Source organism: Haliotis rubra, unplaced genomic scaffold (genome assembly GCF_003918875.1).
Source record: "Haliotis rubra isolate DU_JTF1 unplaced genomic scaffold, ASM391887v1 Scf145, whole genome shotgun sequence".
Lineage (NCBI taxonomy): Eukaryota > Metazoa > Mollusca > Gastropoda > Lepetellida > Haliotidae > Haliotis > Haliotis rubra.
In genome coordinates this window covers 387,446-411,732 of record NW_025765392.1, presented here as the reverse complement: position 1 = coordinate 411,732, position 24,287 = coordinate 387,446, and the positions used below count along the sequence as shown (strand labels likewise).

The window sequence follows — 24,287 nt, the reverse complement described above, 5'->3', positions numbered from 1 at the left end:
ATAGTAACACTACGCCCACCACTGTGACACCTCATAGTAACACTACGTCCACCACTGTGACACCTCATAGTAACACTACGTCCACCACTGTGACACCTCACACTAACACTACGTCCAGCACAGTGACACCTCAGAGTAACATCACGTCCACCACTGTGACACCTCAGAGTAACACTACGTCCACCACTGTGACACCTCAGAGTAACGCTACGTTCACCACTGTGACACCTCATAGTAACACTACGTCCACCACTGTGTCACCTCATAGTAACACTACGTCCACCACTGTGACACATCAGAGTAACACTACATCCACCACTGTGGCACCTCACACTAACACTACGTTGACAACTGTGACACTTCATATTAACACTACGTCCACCACTGTGACACATCCTAGCAACACTACGTCCACCACTGTGACACTTCACATAAACACTACGTACACCACTGTGACACCTCAGAGTAACACTACGTCCACCACTGTGACACCTCACAGTAACACTACGTCCACCACTGTGACACTTCCCAGTAACACTACGTCCACCACTGTGACACCTCACAGTAACATTACGTCCACCACTGGGACACCTCATAGTAACACTACGTTCATCACTGTGACACTTCACACAAACACTACGTCCATCACAGTGTCATTTCACACTAACACTCCGTCCACAACAGTGACACCTCTGAGTAGCACTACGTCCACCCCTGTGACACCTCACAGTAACACTACGTCCACCACTGTGACACCTCAGAGTAACACTACGTCCACCACTGTGACACTTCAGAGTAACACTACGTCATCCACTGTGACACCTCAGAGTAACACTACGTCCAACATTGTGACACCTCAGACTAACGCTACGTCCTCCACTGTGACACTTCGGATAAACACTACGTCCACCACAGTGACACTTCAAACAAACTCTACGTCCACCACTGTGGTGCCTCAGAGTGACATTACGTCAACCACTGTGACACCTCCGCGTAACACTACACCCACCACAGTGACGCCTCAGAGTAAAACTACATCCACCACAGTGACACCTCACATTAACACTACGTTAACCACTGTAACACCTCAGAGTAACAATACGTCTACAACTGTGACACCCCAGATTAACCCTACGTCCACCACTGTGACACCTCAAAGTAACACTACGTTCAAAACTGTGACACCTCATAGTAACACTACGTTCATCACTGTGACACCTCAGACTAACACTACGGCCACCACTGTGAATCCTCATATTAACACTACATTCACCACTGTGACACCTCAGACTAACACTACGTCCACCAAAGTGGCACGTCATATTAACACTACGTCCTCCACTGTGACACCTCACACTAACACTACGTCCACCACTGTGACACTTCACAGTAACATTGCGTCCACAACTAGGACACCTCACAGTAACACTACGTCCACCACTGTAACACCTCAGAGTAACAATACGTCTACAACTGTGACACCCCAGATTAACACTACGTCCACCAATGTGACACCTCAGCGTAACCCTACGTCAACCACTGTGACACCTCAAAGTAACACTACGTTCACAACTGTGACACTTCAAAGTAACACTACGTCCACCACTGGGACACTTCACAGTAACACTACGTCCACCACTGGGACACCTCACTGTAACACTACCTCCACCACTGTGACACCTCATGGTAACACTACGTTCACCACTGTGACACTTCACCGTAACACTACGTCCACCACTGTGATTCCTCACAGTAACACTACGTCCACCACTATGACACCTCATAGTAACACTACGTCCACCACTGTGACACCTCATAGTAACAATACGTCCACCACTGTGACACTTCACAGTAACACTACGTCCACAACTGTGACACCTTACAGTAACTCTACGACCTCTACTGTGACACCTCACAGTAAGACTACGTCCACCACTGTGACACTTCACAGTAACACTTCGTCCACCACTCTGACACTTCACAGTAACACTACGTGAACCACTCTGACACCTCATAGTAACACTACGACCACCACTGTGACACCTCGGACTAACACTACTTCGACCACTGTGACACTTCACATTAACACTACATCCACCACTGTGGCACCTCACAGTAACACTACGTCCACCACTGTGACACCTCATAGTAACGCTGCGTTCACCACTGTGACACCTCAGAGTAACACTACGTCCACCACTGTGACACGTCAGACTAACGCTACGTTCACCACTGTGACACTTCATAGTAGCACTATGTTCACCACTGTGACACCTCATAGTAATACTACGTTCACGAATGTGACACCTCAGATTAACGCTATGTTCACCACGGTGGCACCTCAGACTAACGCTACGTCCACCACTGTGACACCTCAGAGTAACACTACGTCCACCGCTGTGACACCTCTGAGTAACACTACGTCCACCACTGTGACACCTCACATTAACACTAGGTTAACCACTGTAACACCTCAGAGTAACACTACGTCTACAACTGTGACACCTCAGATTAACACTACGTCCACCAATGTGACACCTCAGCGTAACCTTACGTCCACCACTGTGACACCTCAAACTAACACCACGTTCACAACTGTGACACTTCACAGTAACACTACGTCCACCACTGGGACACTTCACAGCAACACTACGTCCACCACTGTGACACTTCACAGTAACACTACGTCCACCACTGTGATTCCTCACAGTAACACTTCGTCCACCACTGTGACACCTCATAGTAACAATACGTCCACCACTTGACACCTCATAGTAACAATACGTCCACCACTGTGACACCTCAGAGTAACACTACGTCCATCATTCTGATACCTCACTGTAACACTACGTCCACCACTGTAACACCTCAGAGTAACACTACATCCACCACAGTGACGCCTCAGAGTAACACTACGTCCACCACTCTGACACCTCAGAGTAACACTACATCCACCACAGTGACGCCTCAGAGTAACACTACGTCCACCACTGTGACACCTCAGAGTAACACTACGTCCACCAATGTGACACCTCTGCTTAACACTACACCCACCACAGTGACGCCTCAGAGTAAAACTACATCCACCACAGTGACACCTCACATTAACACTACGTTAACCACTGTAACACCTCAGAGTAACAATACGTCTACAACTGTGACACCTCAGATTATCACTACGTCCACCAATGTGACACCTCAGCGTAACCCTACGTCCACCACTGTGACACCTCAAAGTAACACTACGTTCACAACTGTGACACTTCAAAGTAACACTACGTCCACCACTGGGACACTTCACAGTAACACTACGTCCACAACTGGGACACCTCACTGTAACACTACCTCAACCACTGTGACACCTCATGGTAACACTACGTCCACCACTGTGACACTTCACCGTAACACTACGTCCACCACTGTGATTCCTCACAGTAACACTACGTCCACCACTATGACACCTCATAGTAACACTACGTCCACCACTGTGACACCTCATAGTAACAATACGTCCACCACTGTGACACTTCACAGTAACACTACGTCCACAACTGTGACACCTTACAGTAACTCTACGACCTCTACTGTGACACCTCACAGTAAGACTACGTCCACCACTTTTGACACTTCACAGTAACACTTCGTCCACCACTCTGACACTTCACAGTAACACTACGTGAACCACTCTGACACCTCATAGTAACACTACGACCACCACTGTGACACCTCGGACTAACACTACTTCGACCACTGTGACACTTCACATTAACACTACATCCACCACTGTGGCACCTCACAGTAACACTACGTCCACCACTGTGACACCTCATAGTAACGCTGCGTTCACCACTGTGACACCTCAGAGTAACGCTACGTCTACCACTGTGGCACGTCAGACTAACGCTACGTTCACCACTGTGACACTTCATAGTAGCACTATGTTCACCACTGTGACACCTCATAGTAATACTACGTTCACGAATGTGACACCTCAGATTAACGCTATGTTCACCACTGTGACACCTCAGACTAACACTACGTCCACCAAAGTGGCACGTCATATTAACACTACGTCCTCCACTGTGACACCTCACACTAACACTACGTCCACCACTGTGACACTTCACAGTAACATTACGTTCACAACTTCGACACCTCACAGTACCACTACGTCCACCACTGTGACACTTCACACAAACACTACGTCCATCACAGTGTCATTTCACACTAACACTCCGTCCACAACAGTGACACCTCTGAGTAGCACTACGTCCACCCCTGTGACACTACACAGTAACACTACGTCCACCCCTGTGACACCTCAGAGTAACACTACGTCCACCACTGTGACACTTCAGAGTAACACTACGTCATCCACTGTGACACCTCAGAGTAACACTACGTCCAACATTGTGACACCTCAGAGTAACGCTACGTCCTCCACTGTGACACTTCGGATAAACACTACGTCCACCACAGTGACACTTCAAACAAACTCTACGTCCACCACTGTGGCGCCTCAGAGTGACATTACGTCCACCACTGTGACACCTCCGCGTAACACTACACCCACCACAGTGACGCCTCACATTAACACTACGTTAACCACTGTAACACCTCAGAGTAACAATACGTCTACAACTGTGACACCCCAGATTAACACTACGTCCACCAATGTGACACCTCAGCGTAACCCTACGTCAACCACTGTGACACCTCAAAGTAACACTACGTTCACAACTGTGACACTTCAAAGTAACACTACGTCCACCACTGGGACACTTCACAGTAACACTACGTCCACCACTGGGACACCTCACTGTAACACTACGTCCACCACTGTGACACCTCATGGTAACACTACGTTCACCACTGTGACACTTCACCGTAACACTACGTCCACCACTGTGATTCCTCACAGTAACACTACGTCCACCACTGTGACACCTCATAGTAACACTACGTCCACCACTGTGACACCTCATAGTAACAATACGTCCACCACTGTGACACTTCACAGTAACACTACGTCCACAACTGTGACACCTTACAGTAACTCTACGACCTCTACTGTGACACCTCACAGTAAGACTACGTCCACCACTGTGACACTTCACAGTAACACTTCGTCCACCACTCTGACACTTCACAGTAACACTACGTGAACCACTCTGACACCTCATAGTAACACTACGACCACCACTGTGACACCTCGGACTAACACTACTTCGACCACTGTGACACTTCACATTAACACTACATCCACCACTGTGGCACCTCACAGTAACACTACGTCCACCACTGTGACACCTCATGAGTAACACTGCGTTCACCACTGTGACACCTCAAAGGTAACGCTACGTCTACCACTGTGACACACCTCAGACTAACGCTACGTCCACCACTGTGACACTTCATAGTAGCACTATGTTCACCACTGTGACACCTCATAGTAATACTACGTTCACGAATGTGACACCTCAGATTAACGCTATGTTCACCACGGTGGCACCTCAGACTAACGCTACGTCCACCACTGTGACACCTCAGAGTAACACTACGTCCACCGCTGTGACACCTCTGAGTAACACTACGTCCACCACTGTGACACCTCACATTAACACTCACGTTAACCACTGTGTGACACCTCAGAGTAACACTACGTCTACAACTGTGACACCTCAGATTAACACTACGTCCACCAATGTGACACCTCAGCGTAACCTTACGTCCACCACTGTGACACCTCAAACTAACACCACGTTCACAACTGTGACACTTCACAGTAACACTACGTCCACCACTGGGACACTTCACAGCAACACTACGTCCACCACTGGGACACTTCACAGTAACACTACGTCCACCACTGTGATTCCTCACAGTAACACTTCGTCCACCACTGTGACACCTCATAGTAACAATACGTCCACCACTGTGACACCTCATAGTAACACTACGTCCACCACTGTGACACCTCAGAGTAACACTACGTCCACCATTCTGATACCTCACTGTAACACTACGTCCACCACTGTAACACCTCAGAGTAACACTACATCCACCACAGTGACGCCTCAGAGTAACACTACGTCCACCACTGTGACACCTCAGAGTAACACTACGTCCACCACTGTGACGCCTCAGAGTAACACTACGTCCACCACTGTGACACCTCAGAGTAACAATACGTCCACCACTGTGACACCTCACAGTAACACTACGTCCACCACTGTGACACCCCACAGTAACACTACGTCCACCACTGTGACACCTCAGAGTAACACTACGTCCACCACTCTGACACCTCACTAGTAACACTACGTCCACCACTGTGACACCTCATAGTAACACTACGTCCACAAATGTGACACCTCACAGTAACTCTACGACTTCTACAGTGACACCTCATGATAACACTACGTCCACCACTGTGACACATCACAGTAACACTACGTCCACCACTGTGACACTTCACAGTAACGCTACGTCCACCACTGTGACACCTCAGAGTAGCTCTACGTCCGCCACTTTGACACCTCACAGAAACACTACATTCAACACTGTGACACATCACATTGACACTACATCCACCACTGTTACATCTCAAAGTAACACTACGTCCACCACTGTGACGCCTCAGAGTATCACTACGTCCACCACTGTGACACCTCACAGTAACACTTTCAGACAAACGTTACGGGAATGATACACAATCCAGGTGTGGAATAAATACATACTGGGTCGTTAGGTATTCAGTTGATAAGTTGAGGATATTGATCAGGAGGACGTGGAAAATATTCTCATATGGGGTGTAGTAAAGGGATGTGCAATGTGATATTTCAGATAAAGAGAAGGGTGTGGTTATTCAGAGTATTATCGAGGTCACATAAGGATGTGCATTCATATATATATATATATATATATATATAATAAACAGAAGGGTTTGGCTATTGGTAATATCAGAGCAATATAAGGATGTGCATTCATTTTGAATATTCTACTTTAACAGAAGTGTGTGGGTATTTGTAATATCGGAGGAGTGAGTGAGTTTATCAATATGGCGGCTGTCTGTAAATAATGTAGTCTGGACCAAATAATCTAGTGATCAACAGCATGAGCATCGATCAATGCAATTGGGATACGATGACATGTGTCAACCAAGTCCGATGACCATCCGATCCCGTTCGTCGCCTCTTACGACAAGCATGAGTTACTGAAGATCAATTCTAACCCGGTTCTTCACGGATCAATATCGGAGGAATGTAAGGTTGTGTCAATTCTTTTCTTAGTGATACGTTAGATGGAGATGGTTAGAAACTTTCAGAGACAAACCGAGGAATCGGTCCAGGATATTTATCGTATTTAATGCAGAGTGATGTGAGGATGTCAATTGTTATAGTGTAGTGACACAGAAGGAAGTAGGAATCCGTGGCGATGTTGGAGAATTACCAGATACATGGTACACGTGCATGCACGACTCACTTGGTATACACTTCATATCCTTCTGGAAGAAATCTTCCAAACACGTGCATGTGTTATTGCTACAAACGGCGTTAACAAGACATTCAGCGCTGTCGTTGCATCCCTGGCCCACCTGTGCTCCTGCATGGCGGACAAACGGTAATGACAATCAAAAGTGGCTTTCGTTATTATACCCTGTACACACTGTTCTCTGTGTGTTTGTCTCTGTGTGTGTGTGTGTGTGTGTGCGTGCGTGCGTGTGCGTGCAATTATGTGTTACTTACATAATACTTATTAAAACGTGTGTAGGTGTGATTTCCGTCGTGTTAGCGAGAAACAGTGATGATATAAAATATTATGGGGGAATTATATATGGTCGATGGGCAAATCATAAATCTCATTTCCTGTCCAGATATACATACACGAATATATAACATTGTGTGGTCACATTTACAATGAAACTAATCATTAAAATAACCAAAATAAAGGCATTAACTTTTCATAATAGAATGTGTGTTGTGACATTATAGTGATACAGCTGGGTGTGGGTAGTCAGGGTAATGTCCCAGTGATACAAGGATGTGTGCTGAGACATTATAGTGATACATCTTGGTGTGGGTAGTCAGGGTAATGTCCAAGTGGTAGAAGGATGTGTGCTGTGATATAGTGATACATCTTGGTGTGGGTAGTCATGGTAATGTCCGAGTGGTAGAAGGATGTGTGCTGTGATGTTATAGTGATACAGCTGGGTGTGGGTAGTCAGGGTAATGTCCGAGTGGTAGAAGGATGTGTGCTGTGATGTTATAGTGATACAGCTGGGTGTGGGTAGTCAGGGTAATGTCCGAGTGGTAGAAGGATGTGTGCTGTGATGTTATAGTGATACAGCTGGGTGTGGGTAGTCAGGGTAATGTCCGAGTGATATAAGGAAGTGTGCTGTTATAGTGATACAGCTGGGTGTTGGTAGTCAGGGTAATGTCCGAGTGATACAAGGATGTGTGCTGTTATAGTGATACAGCTGGGTGTTGGTAGTCAGGGTAATGTCCGGGTGATATAAGGATGTGTGCTGTTATAGTGATACAGCTGGGTGTTGGTAGTCATGGTAATGTCCGAGTGATACAAGGATGTGTGCTGTTATAGTGATACAGCTGGGTGTTGGTAGTCATGGTAATGTCCGAGTGGTATAAGGATGTGTGTTGTTATAGTGATACAGCTGGGTGTGGGTAGTCATGGTAATGTCCGAGTGGTTGAAGGATGTGTGTTGTGATGTTATAGTGATACAGCTGGGTGTGGGTAGTCAGGGTAATGTCCGAGTGGTAGAAGGATGCGTGCTGTGATATAGTTATACAGCTGGGTGTGGGTAGTCAGGGTAATGTCCAAGTGGTAGAAGGATGTGGGCTGTGATATACTGATACAGCTGGGTGTGGGTAGTCAGGGTAATGTCCGAGTGGTAGAAGGATGTGTCCTGTTATAGTGATATAACTGTGTGTGAGTAGTCATGGTAATGTCCGAGTGGTAGGAGGATGTGTGCTGTGATGTTATAGTGATACAGCTGGGTGTGGGTAGTCATGGTAATGTCCGAGTGGAAGAAGGATGTGTGCTGTGATATTATAGTGATACAGCTGGGTGTGAGTAGTCATGGTAATGTCCGAGAGGTATAAGGATGTGTGTTGTTATAGTGATACAGCTGGGTGTTGGTAGTCATGGTAATGTCCGAGGGGTATAAGGATGTGTGTTGTGATGTTATAGTGATACAGCTGGGTGTGGGAAGTCATGGTAATGTCCGAGTGGTATAAGGATGTTTGCTATTATAGTGATACAGCTGGGTGTGAGTAGTCAGGGTAATGTCCGAGTGGTATAAGGATGTTTGCTGTTATAGTGATACAGATGGGTGTTGGTAGTCATGGTAATGTCCGAGTGGTATAAGGATTTGTGTTGTGATGTTATAGTGATACAGCTGGGTGTGGGTAGTCATGGTAATGTCCGAGTGGTATAAGGATGTGTGTTGTGATGTTATAGAGATACAGCTGGGTGTGGGTAGTCATGGTAATGTCCGAGTGGTAGAAGGATGTGTGCTGTGATATAGTGATACAGCTGGGTGTGGGTAGTCAGGGTAATGTCCGAGTGGTAGAAGGATGTGTGCTGTGATATAGTGATACAGCTGGGTGTGGGTAGTCATGGTAATGTCCGAGTGATATAAGGATGTGTGCTGTTATAGTGATACAGCTGGGTGTGGGTAGTCATGGTAATGTCCGAGTGGTAGAAGGATGTGTGCTGTGATGTTATAGTGATACAGCTGGGTGTGGGTAGTCATGGTAATGTCCGAGTGGTATAAGGATGTGTGCTGTGATATTATAGTGATACAGCTGGGTGTGGGTAGTCATGGTAATGTCCAGAGTGGTATAAGGATGTGTGCTGTTATAGTGATACAGCTGGGTGTTGGTAGTCATGGTAATGTCCGAGTGGTATAAGGATGTGTGTTGTGATGTTATAGTGATACAGCTGGGTGTGGGTAGTCATGGTAATGTCCGAGTGGTATAAGGATGTGTGCTGTTATAGTGATACAGCTGGGTGTTGGTAGTCATGGTAATGTCCGAGTGGTAGAAGGATGTGTGTTGTGATGTTATAGTGATACAGCTGGGTGTGGGTAGTCATGGTAATGTCCGAGTGGTATAAGGATGTGTGTTGTGATGTTATAGTGATACAGCTGGGTGTTGGTAGTCATGGTAATGTCCGAGTGGTTGAAGGATGTGTGCTGTGACATTATAGTGATACACCTGGGTGTGGGTAGTCATGGTAATGTCCGAGTGGTAGAAGGATGTGTGCTGTGATATAGTGATACAGCTGGGTGTGGGTAGTCAGGGTAATGTCCGGGTGATATAAGGATGTGTGCTGTTATAGTGATACAGCTGGGTGTTGGTAGTCAGGGTAATGTCCGAGTGATACAAGGATGTGTGCTGTTATAGTGATACAGCTGGGTGTTGGTAGTCAGGGTAATGTCCGGGTGATACAAGGATGTGTGCTGTTATAGTGATACAGCTGGGTGTTGGTAGTCATGGTAATGTCCGAGTGATACAAGGATGTGTGCTGTTATAGTGATACAGCTGGGTGTTGGTAGTCAGGGTAATGTCCGAGTGATACAAAGATGTGTGCTGTTATAGTGATACAGCAGGGTGTTGGTAGTCAGGGTAATGTCCGAGTGATACCAGGATGTGTGCTGTTACAGTGATACAGCTGGGTGTTGGTAGTCAGGGTAATGTCCGAGTGATACAAGGATGTGTGCTGTTATAGTGATACAGCTGGGTGTTGGTAGTCATTGTAATGTCCAAGTGGTATAAGGATGTGTGTTGTTATAGTGATACAGCTGGGTGTGCGTAGTCATGGTAATGTCCGAGTGGTAGAAGGATGCGTGCTGTGATATAGTTATACAGCTGGGTGTGGGTAGTCAGGGTAATGTCCAAGTGGTAGAAGGATGTGGGCTGTGATATACTGATACAGCTGGGTGTGGGTAGTCAGGGTAATGTCCGAGTGGTAGAAGGATGTGTCCTGTTATAGTGATATAACTGTGTGTGAGTAGTCATGGTAATGTCCGAGTGGTAGAAGGATGTGTGCTGTGATGTTATAGTGATACAGCTGGGTGTGGGTAGTCATGGTAATGTCCGAGTGGTAGAAGGATGTGTGCTGTGATGTTATAGTGATACAGCTGGGTGTGGGTAGTCATGGTAATGTCCGAGTGGTAGAAGGATGTGTGCTGAGATGTTATAGTGATACAGCTGGGTGTGGGTATTCATGGTAATGTCCGAGTGGAAGAAGGATGTGTGCTGTGATATTATAGTGATACAGCTGGGTTTGAGTAGTCGTGGTAATGTCCAAGTGGTAGAAGGATGTTTGGTGTAATATAGTAATACAGCAGGGTGTGAGTAGTCATGGTAATGTCCGAGTGGTAGAAGGATGTGTGCTGTGATATAGTAATACAGCTGGGTGTGGGTAGTCAGGGTAATGTTCGGGTGATATAAGGAAGTATGCTGTTATAGTGATACAGCTGGGTGTTGGTAGTCAGGGTAATGTCCGAGTGGTAGAAGGATGTGTGCTGTTATAGTGATACAGCTGGGTGTTGGTAGTCATGGTAATGTCCGAGTGGTAGAAGGATGTGTGCTGTTATAGTGATACAGCTGGGTGTTGGTAGTCATGGTAATGTCCGAGTGGTAGAAGGATGTGTGCTGTTATAGTGATACAGCTGGGTGTTGGTAGTCATGGTAATGTCCGAGTGATACAAGGATGTGTTCTGTTATAGTGATACAGCTGGGTGTTGGTAGTCATGGTAATGTCCGACTGATACAAGGATGTGTGCTGTTATAGTGATACAGCTGGGTGTGGGTAGTCATGGTAATGTCCGAGTGATACAAAGATGTGTGCTGTTATAGTGATACAGCTGGGTGTTGGTAGTCATGGTAATGTCCAAGTGATACAAGGATGTGTGCTGTTATAGTGATACAGCTGGGTGTGGGTAGTCATGGTAATGTCCGAGTGGTAGAAGGATGTGTGCTGTGATGTTATAGTGATACAGCTGGGTGTGGGTAGTCATGGTAATGTCCGAGTGGTAGAAGGATGTGTGCTGAGATGTTATAGTGATACAGCTGGGTGTGGGTATTCATGGTAATGTCCGAGTGGAAGAAGGATGTGTGCTGTGATATCATAGTGATACAGCTGGGTTTGAGTAGTCACGGTAATGTCCGAGAGGTATAAGGATGTGTGTTGTTATAGTGATACAGCTGGGTGTTGGTAGTCATGGTAATGTCCGAGGGGTATAAGGATGTGTGTTGTGATGTTATAGTGATACAGCTGGGTGTGGGAAGTCATGGTAATGTCCGAGTGGTATAAGGATGTTTGCTATTATAGTGATACAGCTGGGTGTGAGTAGTCAGGGTAATGTCCGAGTGGTATAAGGATGTTTGCTGTTATAGTGATACAGATGGGTGTTGGTAGTCATGGTAATGTCCGAGTGGTATAAGGATTTGTGTTGTGATGTTATAGTGATACAGCTGGGTGTGGGTAGTCATGGTAATCTCCGAGTGGTATAAGGATGTGTGTTGTGATGTTATAGTGATACAGCTGGGTGTGGGTAGTCATGGTAATGTCCGAGTGATAGAAGGATGTGTGCTGTGATATAGTGATACAGCTGGGTGTGGGTAGTCAGGGTAATGTCCGAGTGGTAGAAGGATGTGTGCTGTGATGTTATAGTGATACAGCTGGTTGTGGGTAGTCAAGGTAACGTCCGAGTGGTAGAAGGATGTGTTCTGTAATATAGTGATACAACTGGGTGTTGGTAGTCAGGGTAATGTCCGGATAATACAAGGATGTGTTCTGTTATAGTGATACAGCTGGGTGTTGGTAGTCAGGGTAAGGTCAGGATGATACAAGGATGTGTGTTGTGATGTTATAGTGATACAGCTTGGTGTTGGTAGTCAGAGTAATGTCCGGGTAATATAAGAATGTGTGCTGTTATAGTGATACAGCTGGGTGTTGGTAGTCAGGGTAATGTCCGAGTGATACAAGGATGTGTGCTGTTATAGTGATACAGCTGGGTGTTGGTAGTCAGGGTAATGTCCAAGTGATACAAGGATGTGTGCTGTGATATAGTGATTCAGCTGGGTGTGGGTAGTCATGGTAATGTCCGGGTGATACAAAGATGTTTGCTGTGATATAGTGATTCAGTTGGGTGTTGGTAGTCAGAGTATTGTCCGAGTGGTATAAATATATCTTCTGAGATATGGTGATACAGCTGGGTGTTGGTAGTCATTGTATTTGTCGAAGAGTATAAGGATGTGTGTTGTGATGTTATAGTGATACAGCTGGGTGTGGGTGGTCAGGGTAATGTCCGATTGGTAGAAGGATGTGTGCTGTGACATTATAGTGATACAGCTGGGTGCGGGTAGTCATGGTAATGTCCGAGTTGTATAAATATGTTTGCTATGATATAGTGAGACAGCTCGGTGTGGGTAGTCAGGGTAATGTCCGAGTGGTTGAAGGATGTGTTCTGGGATGTTATAGTGATACAGCTGGGTGTTGGTAGTCATGGTAATGTCCGAGTGGTATAAGGATATGTGTTTTGATGTTATAGTGATACAGCTGGGTGTGGGTAGTCAGGGTAATGTCCGAGTGGTAGAAGGATGTGTTCTGTAATATAGTGATACAGCTGGGTGTTGGTAGTCAGGGTAATGTCCTAGTGATACAAGGATGTGTGCTGTGATAGTGATACAGCTGGGTGTTGGTAGTCATGGTAATGTCCGAGTGGTAGAAGGATGCGTGCTGTGATATAGTTATACAGCTGGGTGTGGGTAGTCAGGGTAATGTCCAAGTGGTAGAAGGATGTGGGCTGTGATATACTGATACAGCTGGGTGTGGGTAGTCAGGGTAATGTCCGAGTGGTAGAAGGATGTGTCCTGTTATAGTGATATAACTGTGTGTGAGTAGTCATGGTAATGTCCGAGTGGTAAGAGGATGTGTGCTGTGATGTTATAGTGATACAGCTGGGTGTGGGTAGTCATGGTAATGTCCGAGTGGTAGTAGGATGTGTGCTGTGATGTTATAGTGATACAGCTGGGTGTGGGTAGTCATGGTAATGTCCAGTGGTAGAAGGATGTGTGCTGTGATGTTATAGTGATGCAGCTGGGTGTGGGTATTCATGGTAATGTCCGAGAGGTAGAAGGATGTGTGCTGTGATATTATAGTGATACAGCTGGGTTTGAGTAGTCGTGGTAATGTCCAAGTGGTAGAAGGATGTTTGGTGTAATATAGTAATACAGCAGGGTGTGAGTAGTCATGGTAATGTCCGAGAGGTATAAGGATGTGTGTTGTTATAGTGATGCAGCTGGGTGTGGGTAGTCATGGTAATGTCCGAGTGGTATAAGGATGTTTGCTATTATAGTGATACAGCTGGGTGTGAGTAGTCAGGGTAATGTCCGAGTGGTATAAGGATGTGTGTTGTGATGTTATAGTGATACAGCTGGGTGTGGGTAGTCATGGTAATGTCCGAGTGGTATAAGGATGTTTGCTGTTATAGTATAGTGATACAGCTGGGTGTGAGTAGTCAGGGTAATGTCCGAGTGGTATAAGGATGTGTGCTGTTATAGTGAGTGATACAGCTGGGTGTTGGTAGTCATGGTAATGTCCGAGTGGTATAAGGATGTGTGTTGTGATGTTATAGTGATACAGCTGGGTGTGGGTAGTCATGGTAATGTCCGAGTGGTAGAAGGATGTGTGTTGTGATGTTATAGAGATACAGCTGGGTGTGGGTAGTCATGGTAATGTCCGAGTGATAGAAGGATGTGTGCTGTGACATACTGATACAGCTGGGTGTGGGTAGTCAGGGTAATGTCCGAGTGGTAGAAGGATGTGTGCTGTGATGTTATAGTGATACAGCTGGTTGTGGGTAGTCAAGGTAACGTCCGAGTGGTAGAAGGATGTGTTCTGTAATATAGTGATACAGCTGGGTGTTGGTAGTCAGGGTAATGTCCGGATAATACAAGGATGTGTTCTGTTATAGTGATACAGCTGGGTGTTGGTAGTCAGGGTAAGGTCAGGATGATACAAGGATGTGTGTTGTGATGTTATAGTGATACAGCTTGGTGTTGGTAGTCAGGGTAATGTCCGAGTGATATAAGGATGTGTGCTGTTATAGTGATACAGCTGGGTGTTGGTAGTCATGGTAATGTCCGAGTGATACAAGGATGTGTGCTGTTATAGTGATACAGCTGGGTGTTGGTAGTCAGGGTAATGTCCGAGTGATACAAGGATGTGTGCTGTGATATAGTGATTCAGCTGGGTGTGGGTAGTCATGGTAATGTCCGGGTGATACAAAGATGTTTGCTGTGATATAGTGATTCAGTTGGGTGTTGGTAGTCAGAGTATTGTCCGAGTGGTATAAATATATCTTCTGTGATATGGTGATACAGCTGTGTGTTGGTAGTCATTGTATTTGTCGAAGAGTATAAGGATGTGTGTTGTGATGTTATAGTGATACAGCTGGGTGTGGGTAGTCAGGGTAATGTCCGAGTGGTAGAAGGATGTGTGCTGTGACATTATAGTGATACAGCTGGGTGCGGGTAGTCATGGTAATGTCCGAGTTGTATAAATATGTTTGCTATGATATAGTGAGACAGCTCGGTGTGGGTAGTCAGGGTAATGTCCGAGTGGTTGAAGGATGTGTTCTGGGATGTTATAGTGATACAGCTGGGTGTTGGTAGTCATGGTAATGTCCGAGTGGTATAAGGATATGTGTTGTGATGTTATAGTGATACAGCTGGGTGTGGGTAGTCAGGGTAATATCCAAGTGGTAGAAGGATGTGTTCTGTAATATAGTGATACAGCTGGGTGTTGGTAGTCATGGTAATGTCCTAGTGATACAAGGATGTGTGCTGTGATAGTGATACAGCTGGGTGTTGGTAGTCAGGGTAATGTCCGAGTGATACAAGGATGTGTTCTGTTATGGTGATACAGCTGGGTGTTGGTAGTCAGGGTAATGTCCGGATGATATAAGGATATGTGTTGTGATGTTATAGTGTTACAGCTGGGTGTTGGTAGTCAGGGTAATGTCCGGGTGATATAAGGATGTGTTCTGTTATAGTGATACAGCTGGGTGTTGGTAGTCAGGGTAATGTCCCAGTGATACAAGCATTTGTGCTGTTATAGTGATACAGCTGGGTGTTGGTAGTCAGGGTAATGTCCGAGTGATATAAGGATGTGTGCTGTTATAGTGATACAGCTGGGTGTTGGTAGTCAGGGTAATGTCCGAGTGATATAAGGATGTGTGCTGTTATAGTGATACAGCTGGGTGTGGTAGTCAGTCATGGTAATGTCCGAGTGATATAAGATATGTGTATGCTGTTATAGTGATACAGCTGGGTGTTGGTAGTCAGGGTAATGTCCGAGTGGTATAAAGATGTCTGCTGTGATATAGTGATACAGCTGGGTGTGGGTAGTCAGGGTAATGTCCGAGTGGTAAAAAGATGCCTTCTGTGATATAGTGATACAGCTGGGTGTGGGTAGTCAGGGTAATGTCCGGGTGATACAAAGATGTTTGCTGTGATATAGTGATTCAGCTGGGTGTGGGTAGTCAGGGTAATGTCCGGGTGATACAAAGATGTTTGCTGTGATATAGTGATTCAGCTGTGTGTTGGTAGTCAGGGTAATGTCCGAGTGGAATAAAGATGTCTGCTGTGGTATAGTGATACAGCTGGGTGTTGGTAGTCATTGTATTTGTCGAAGGGTATAAGGATGTGTGCTGTGATGTTATAGTGATACAGCTGGGTGTGGGTAGTCAGGGTAATGTCCGAGTGGTAGAAGGATGTGTGCTGTGACATTATAGTAATACAGCTAGGTGTGGGTAGTCATGGTAACGTCCGAGTGGTATAAAGATGTTTGCTGTGATATACTGATACAGCTGGGTGTGGGTAGTCAGGGTAATGTCCGAGTGGTAGAAGGATGTGTGCTGTGACATTATAGTGATACAGCTGGGTGTGGGTAGTCATGGTAGTGTCCGAGTGGTATAAAGATGTTTGCTGTGATATAGTGAGACAGCTGGGTGTGGGTAGTCATGGTAATGTCCGAGTGGTTGAAGGATGTGTTCTGGGATGTTATAGTGATACAGCTGGGTGTTGGTAGTCATGGTAATGTCCGAGTGGTATAAGGATGTGTGTTGTGATGTTATAGTGATACAGCTGGGTGTGGTAGTCATGGTAATGTCCGAGTGGTAGAAGGATGTGTGCTGTGATATAGTGATACAGCTGGGTGTGCGGTAGTCATGGTAATGTCCGAGTGGTATAAGGATGTGTGCTGTGATATAGTGATACAGCTGGGTGTGGGCAGTCATGGTAATGTCCGAGTGGTTGAAGGATGTGTGTCGTGATGTTATAGTGATACAGCTGGGTGTTGTTAGTCATGGTAATGTCCGAGTAGTATAAGGATGTCTGTTGTGATGTTATAGTGATACAGCTGGGTGTGGGTAGTCAGGGTAATATCCGAGTGGTAGAAGGATGTGTGTTGTGATGTTATAGTGATACAGCTTGGTGTTGGTAGCCATGGTAATGTCCGAGCGGTAGGAGGATGTTTGCTGTTATACGGTAGTGACAAGGAACGATAGGAGTAGTCAGGGTACTATCCGAGTGGTATTAATATGTGTGTGATAATGCAGTGAAACAGTTATATCGGTAATGATGGTGATGTGGCAGTAGTTACGAAATACCACATATAAGGCCTATTCCCGATGTGCTCACGGTATGTGTCAGAGTAGATAGAGATAGATTCTGATGATAGAGATGAAATGTGGAAATGTTTTAGGAATAGGGGTTTTAAAGGAAAAATGTTTGATTTATCAGGTCAGTGTAAAATCTTTTGATCATACATGTAGTAAATATTTTGATTGCCCTACAGGTGTACGAGAAGGTTGTGCCCTAAGCCCCATACTTTTCTCATTCTTTATCAACGAACTTTATTTTGATATTATGCAAGCTGGTAGACATGGCATCCAATTATTTCCTGATCTAGTTGAACTTTTTCTCTTCCTTGTTTGCCGACGATGTGATCCTTATATCAAGTACTGGTATTGTTCTTCAGTGACAAATAGATACACTTTCATCTTATTCAGACAACTGGCGACTTGGTGTTAATCTTGAAAAGACCAAAGTTCTTGTATTCCGTAAGGGTGGCAGCTGAAGAAAAGTGGCATTTTAAATGTGAACGTATGACTGTTGTTAACGAATATAAATATCTAGGGATACCGTTTACATATACACTGGTAATTAGAGGAAAAGGGGCCCTACTTCAATTGTTGTTCAATTATACCAAAGTTGGGGGTTTGGACCCAGTATATTTTTCAAATTGTTTGATTCCAAAGTACAGCCTATTCTTCTTTATGGGTCTGAAATTTGGGGCTACAAGGAATATTATTTCATTGAAAAGGTTCACCTTCTTGCTTGTACTTGTAAAAGGTTATTAAATGTTGGTATGTCTGCCCCTAATAATATGGTGTACGGTGATATGTGGGAGATTTCCTTTGTACATAATTTCTTACTCTCGCTGTTTGAAGTATTGGTGTAAAGCAGTGAATATGCCAGAACGTCGTCCGCAATATAAAAAACCCTACAGTATGATTGTCAATCTTGATAATATTGGTAAAAATACTTGGGCAACCCGTATTCGTAATCTTTTGTTTAGATACGGCTTTGGATTTGTTTGGTTATCCCAAACGGTAGGTGATGTTAATAGGGCTACCAGGGCTATCGATATCTTTAAACAAGACTGGCATTCATCTCTATGTGAAAGTGCAAGATATGATTGTTATCGTGAATTGAAATCTTTATTTGAACCTGAGTCGTATCTATACAGCTTACGTAGTAAAAATCTTCGTAATGTTTTCATACGCCTGAGACTTGGCCTAAATGATCTATCTATCAATCAAGGACGATATTTAATCACAAATGTTCTGTCCATTTTGCAATACTGTAGAGAATGAATTACACTTTTTATTTCTTTGGCCTGTATATAATGTTTTAAGACAAATTTATTTTCCACAATGGCTACATGTTTTCCTGTAAAGCATCCCTATTACAATATAAGGTAGCTCTATTTATTTATCATGCGCTTGTATTGAAAAGAGATTCACTGTAACGTGTGTGTCGTATGTTGTATATGTTGTACATATTATACATGTTTATTTTGTATATGGGCCTATGGCCTTCATGCAATAAACTGATTGAGTAGCTGATACATACAAATGTTTGCACATCGGTTTTTCGATTCACACCTGAATGAACCGTAAGAACCGTAATAACAGTGCCCAATATATCAATATATCAATATACCAAATGCATAAAACAATACACATTCAATCCTTATGATAATATTTGCAATAGATTCATCAAAAATATTCGTAAAAATATATCAATATAAATGACAGAAATTACGAGATAAATAAACATTCCAGGGAAGGAAGGACTTATATATTAACATACAGGGACTGGGTCTGACCGATACAAATACAGATAAAGTCAGTTGATGATCACAAGGATATGGAAGTGAATCAGGTGGTTGTGGAAGGCATATTCATATTGGGTGTAGTAAAGGGATGTGCACTGTGATAGTTAGGCTAAGGAGAAAGGTGTTGCTATTCAGTGCATTCCAATACTTATGATAAACAGAAGTGTGTGGGTACTGGTAATGTCGGAGCAATATAAGGATGTGCAATGTGAGGATGTACACTATGGTGCTGCAGTGACACTGAAGGAAGCAGGAATCCGTGGTGATGTGGAGGTATTGCCAGATACACGGTATAGGTGCATGCATGACTCACTTGGAATACACTTCATATCCTTTTGGAAGAAATCTTCCAGACACTGGCATGTGTTACTGCTACAATCAGCGTTAACAACACACTCAGATCTGTTGGTGCATGTTTCGCCCACCTGAGGTCCTGTATGACGAACATACGGTGAAGACAATCAGAAGTAGCTATCGTTCTTACATACTGTGCACATGCTGTGTAACACACGTGTGTGTATGTGTGTCAATCTGAGTGTTTGTCTGTGTACGTCTGTGCCTGTCTGTGTGCCTCGCCTCTCTCTCTCTCTCTCTCTCTCTCTCTCTCTCTCTCTCTCTCTCTCTCTCTCTCTCTCTCTCTCTCTCTCAGTGCAGTGTGTCTCTCTTAGATGTAAAAAGCAATCGATAAAACCAACCAATGTATAAACCAATGCATGAATACATTATAAGTTTATATTAAGTCACTAAGCAGTGCAGTGTGTTATACATTAGAGTGAGTGAATGAGTTTAGTTTAACGCTGCTGTCCGCAGTATTCCAGCAATCGCACAGCGGGGAACATCAGAAACGGGCTTTATATATAGTACCCATGTGGGGAATCGAATTCGGGTCTTCGGCGAGACGAGCAAACGCTTAAACCACTAGGCTACCCCGCTGGCCCGTTAGATATTAATACATAATAGTGTACGTCTACAGTTTTCCTGCTCAGTGGCCATGACTTACTGTCTTCACATTGTTGATCCTTCTGGTAGTATTCTTCAGGGCATGTACATACTGAGTCATTACACGTGGAAGGCGTCATACATTGCTTTTCATTTGTACAATTGCTGCCAACTGGTATCGCTTTGAACAAGCATAAACGACAAGTCGCACATTATGAAGTTTATCATTGAATTTATGTTCTAAATAATCAGAGATCAGGTAATCATTAACGCGCTGGCAAATAATGGCATTTGCCAACAGTTAGTAATAAATGGGTGTCGTTTACACAAAGCATTCGGTTACAGATGACATTGAATAATTATTGATCTCTATTTGCCAGCGGTTTTATGGTATTAACATACATGCAGTGGGTGAAGGGTGTGGTTATTTAGAGTAATATCGGGGTGGCAGAAGGATGTGCATTCTAATATTTCTGATAAGCAAAATGATGCGAGTAATGATAATATCGTGGCAATACAATGATGTGCATTTTAATGTTCTACTTTAACAGAAGTGTTTGGCTATTAGTAATATCGTAGCAATATAAGGATGTGCATTTTTATATTCTACTTTAACAGAAGTGTGTGGGTATTGGTAATATGGGAGCAATATAAAGACGTGCGAATTCTGTTCTTAGTGATACGATAGGTGGAGATGGTTAAATGTTTTAGAGACAAACCGATGAATCACTCCAAGGTATTTATCTTATTTAATGTAGAGTAATTTTAGAATGTGCATTGGTACATTGTAGTGACACAGAAAGAAGGTTGATGTGGGAGAATTACCAGATACATGATACATGTGCGTGCAAGACTCACTTGGTATACACTTCATATCCTTTTGGAAGAAATCTTCCAGACACGTGCATGTGTTACTGCTACAATCAGCGTTAACAACACATTCGGATCTGTTGGTGCATCTTTCGCCCACCTGTCGTCCTGTATGACGAACATACGGTGAAGACAATGAGAAAAGGTTATCGTCCTTATACCCTGTACATTCTACTGAACACACATGTGAGCGTGCGCGCGCAACTGTCACTTTATAAACCGGAGCAATTATTGTTTAAACGTGTTTTCTTTTCTTCGTGTTCATCGAGATACAATTATGATATAAAATAACATAAGTAAATTGTATAATTGGACAAAAAAAAAATCACTTGTACCGGTTTAGACAAATAAACAAAATGCATGAATACATAACATCGTATGGCTAGTACAATGCTCACATTCGCAATGAAACCAATCTTAAAAAACCAACCAATGTGAAAGCGATTATACTTTTTTTATTTAGTCGCTTAATCAGTGCAGTGTGTGAGAAATTAGGGTGAGTGAGTTTAGCTTTACACCGCATTTAGCAATATTCCAACAATATCACGGCGGGGGACTCCAGAAACAGGCTTCACATATTGTACCCATATGGGGAATCGAACCCGGGTCTTCGGCGTGACGAGCGAACGCTTTAACCACTAGGTTACCCCACCTCCCCGTTAAAAATTAGAATACGTTTGTCTACCTCTACGGTTTTCCCTTACAGAGGCAATGACTTACTCTTTTCACATTGTTGATCCTTCTGGTAGTATTCTTCAGGGCATGTACATACTGAGTCATTACATGTTGAAGGCGTCATACATTGCGTTTCATTTGTACAATTGCTGCCAACTGGTATTGCTTTGAACACACATAAACGACACATAGTATATTATGAAGTGTATGATTGCAGTGATGTAATGTTCTGCATAATCAACATTAAGATTATCATTAAAGCGCGGGCACACAGAGTAATTAACTTTGTATATGTCAACAGTAAGACAAATAAGAAAAAATGGGTGTCGGTTACACGAAGCATTCTGTTACAGAGGACATTGAATTGGTCTCTATGTGCCAGCGGTTTTATGGCATTGACATACATGTAGTGGGTACTCGGATTGTCGTTCAAACAAGATTATGTTAACTACCAAACATCCGCCAAAGTAGATGCAGAAAACTTTACAAGTTTGAGTAGTTTCCATGCAGTAAACTCTGATTGTGATTGTGATTATATTTGAAACAACCTTAGCCCTAAAAGGATGACAATCAACACCAAGTATTGTGCATACAATACCATTTATGAGTGTTGTAAATACCTAACATCCTTGATGTTCAGTAACTCCGTTTGAGAAGCTGACTCAACTAAATCAACACATCCGATCATGATCAACTGTTGTTTAGGACCTAGCAGAGTGGGAACCATTGTGACGAATACATTTAAGAAATCTCTTCTAAAAGCAGAATCTCAGTACGATTCAGATTATGTTTTAGCATGTGTTTCCTGGTCACTTTCAAATACTGATGACATATGCACTATGCACGTAAAGGCAACTTTTCACCTGAAAAACACGAAACAATTGGAGTTGATATAGGTAATTGCACCGGGCACGATTTTTGTCCCTGGTGGTCAAATTTTGGAATATCATTATTTGGGGTAAGACAATAAGACAAGAGACAACAACAGGCATGTATATGAGTACCAACAGTGCTCCCCTTCTTGCCGATCTGTTCTTTATGTTCATGAATCAGCTTTACTACGACTGGCTGAGTCTAAGTGAAACTTAGGCTTGATGTATTTCGCAAATCTATTGTCGTTCAATAGCTATCAAATAGCTGATTCAAGGATATCCAATGTTCATTCTGCAATTTATCGCAAGAAGATGAGTACCATGTATTACTTGTATGCCCGAAATATTTAGAAATAAGCGAAACATATTTGCCTTATTTTTTCTATAACAAACCGTCGAGACAAAAATTCTGTATGCTACTTCGCACAGAAAATATTGACTTGTTGTTTAAGGTAGCCCTTGTGTTGTACTACATACTTATGTTGAGAGAAAAAATGTAAATTGTGAATGGGTGTTTATGGATTTATTGATGTTCCTATAACTCGTGCATTTACAGGTTGCGCATAAATGCACTGTTATTATTGTACACAAGTACTATTGGCCTCAGGGCCACATATACAAATAAATATGTCTGTCTGTCTGTCTAAATAGCTGATTCAATATAATAGTTTTTCCCACCTAAACTGACCAGTGAGACTGCCTCATCAATTCATGTTTAGATATACATACAATGATTCAGAGTGACAAAACACTCTACAAAGCCTTCCAGTACTTGTATTCAGCAATGTTCCAGCAGTCTATATTTCACTTCTTTTGATTTATATTTTTCTTTTGTTCCACATGTCCTCCGGTGTGGGTTTATTTTGCAAGTGATAAACTGCCTTGCCTCTGCATGTATTTGTGACGGAAACCACATGTGTGGCAGAATGCGCTCATTTTTCGTGAACACCGGGTATTATAACCATTTGATAGTGATTCATGAACAAAGTCTTATAATATATATAGTTAGAATCATCCAATCCAATCAGATGTAAGTAGAAATTCATAGTGGCCATGGATGGAGTTGTGTCGATTTTTAACCTAACGGACGTTTATCTAACTATAGAAGTACTCGTATACTTTCATACAAACACACTCAAGTAAACACAAACCATTCCCTCGAAGTTATTGATATGAAAACATATAACGATACATCGAGAATATAAGGAAAGAGTAAAACCAACATGAAGTAGATACAAAATCACACGATCTATAGATGCTCGGCTTTTATATATCCGTTCTCATAGTACTGGGACATGCAATACAAATATTTGAAATATGTATGTGCTCCTAGTGTATAACATGCTTATGTCATGCTGTATCTGTAGAGGGCGGGACAATTGATGCTTGTGAGTGAGTGGTTTGTGGGATTCATTGAAACGTAGTAGCACTATA

General features: G+C 43.6%; 1 protein-coding gene across 12 annotated transcripts in view; it reads right to left on the bottom strand.

The window, feature by feature from the left end:
- Positions 1 to 24,287, bottom strand: part of LOC124269479 (tyrosine-protein phosphatase 10D-like) — a 69,587-nt gene that overhangs the window by 27,435 nt on the left and 17,865 nt on the right. For 4 of the 12 annotated variants that reach the window (XM_046704480.1, XM_046704481.1, XM_046704482.1 and 1 more), the window contains 5 exons: positions 22,027 to 22,146; positions 21,295 to 21,414; positions 20,498 to 20,617; positions 19,811 to 19,930; positions 7,486 to 7,605 (listed from right to left, as the gene is read on the bottom strand). The exons of 1 other annotated variant lie outside the window; for it this stretch is intronic. In XM_046704480.1, coding sequence (XP_046560436.1) covers positions 7,486 to 7,605; positions 19,811 to 19,930; positions 20,498 to 20,617; positions 21,295 to 21,414; positions 22,027 to 22,146 — 600 coding nt within the window. The remainder of the gene's footprint in view (positions 1 to 7,485; positions 7,606 to 19,810; positions 19,931 to 20,497; positions 20,618 to 21,294; positions 21,415 to 22,026; positions 22,147 to 24,287) is intronic. 7 more of the 12 variants (XM_046704486.1, XM_046704485.1, XM_046704487.1 and 4 more) reach the window with 7 other exon arrangements.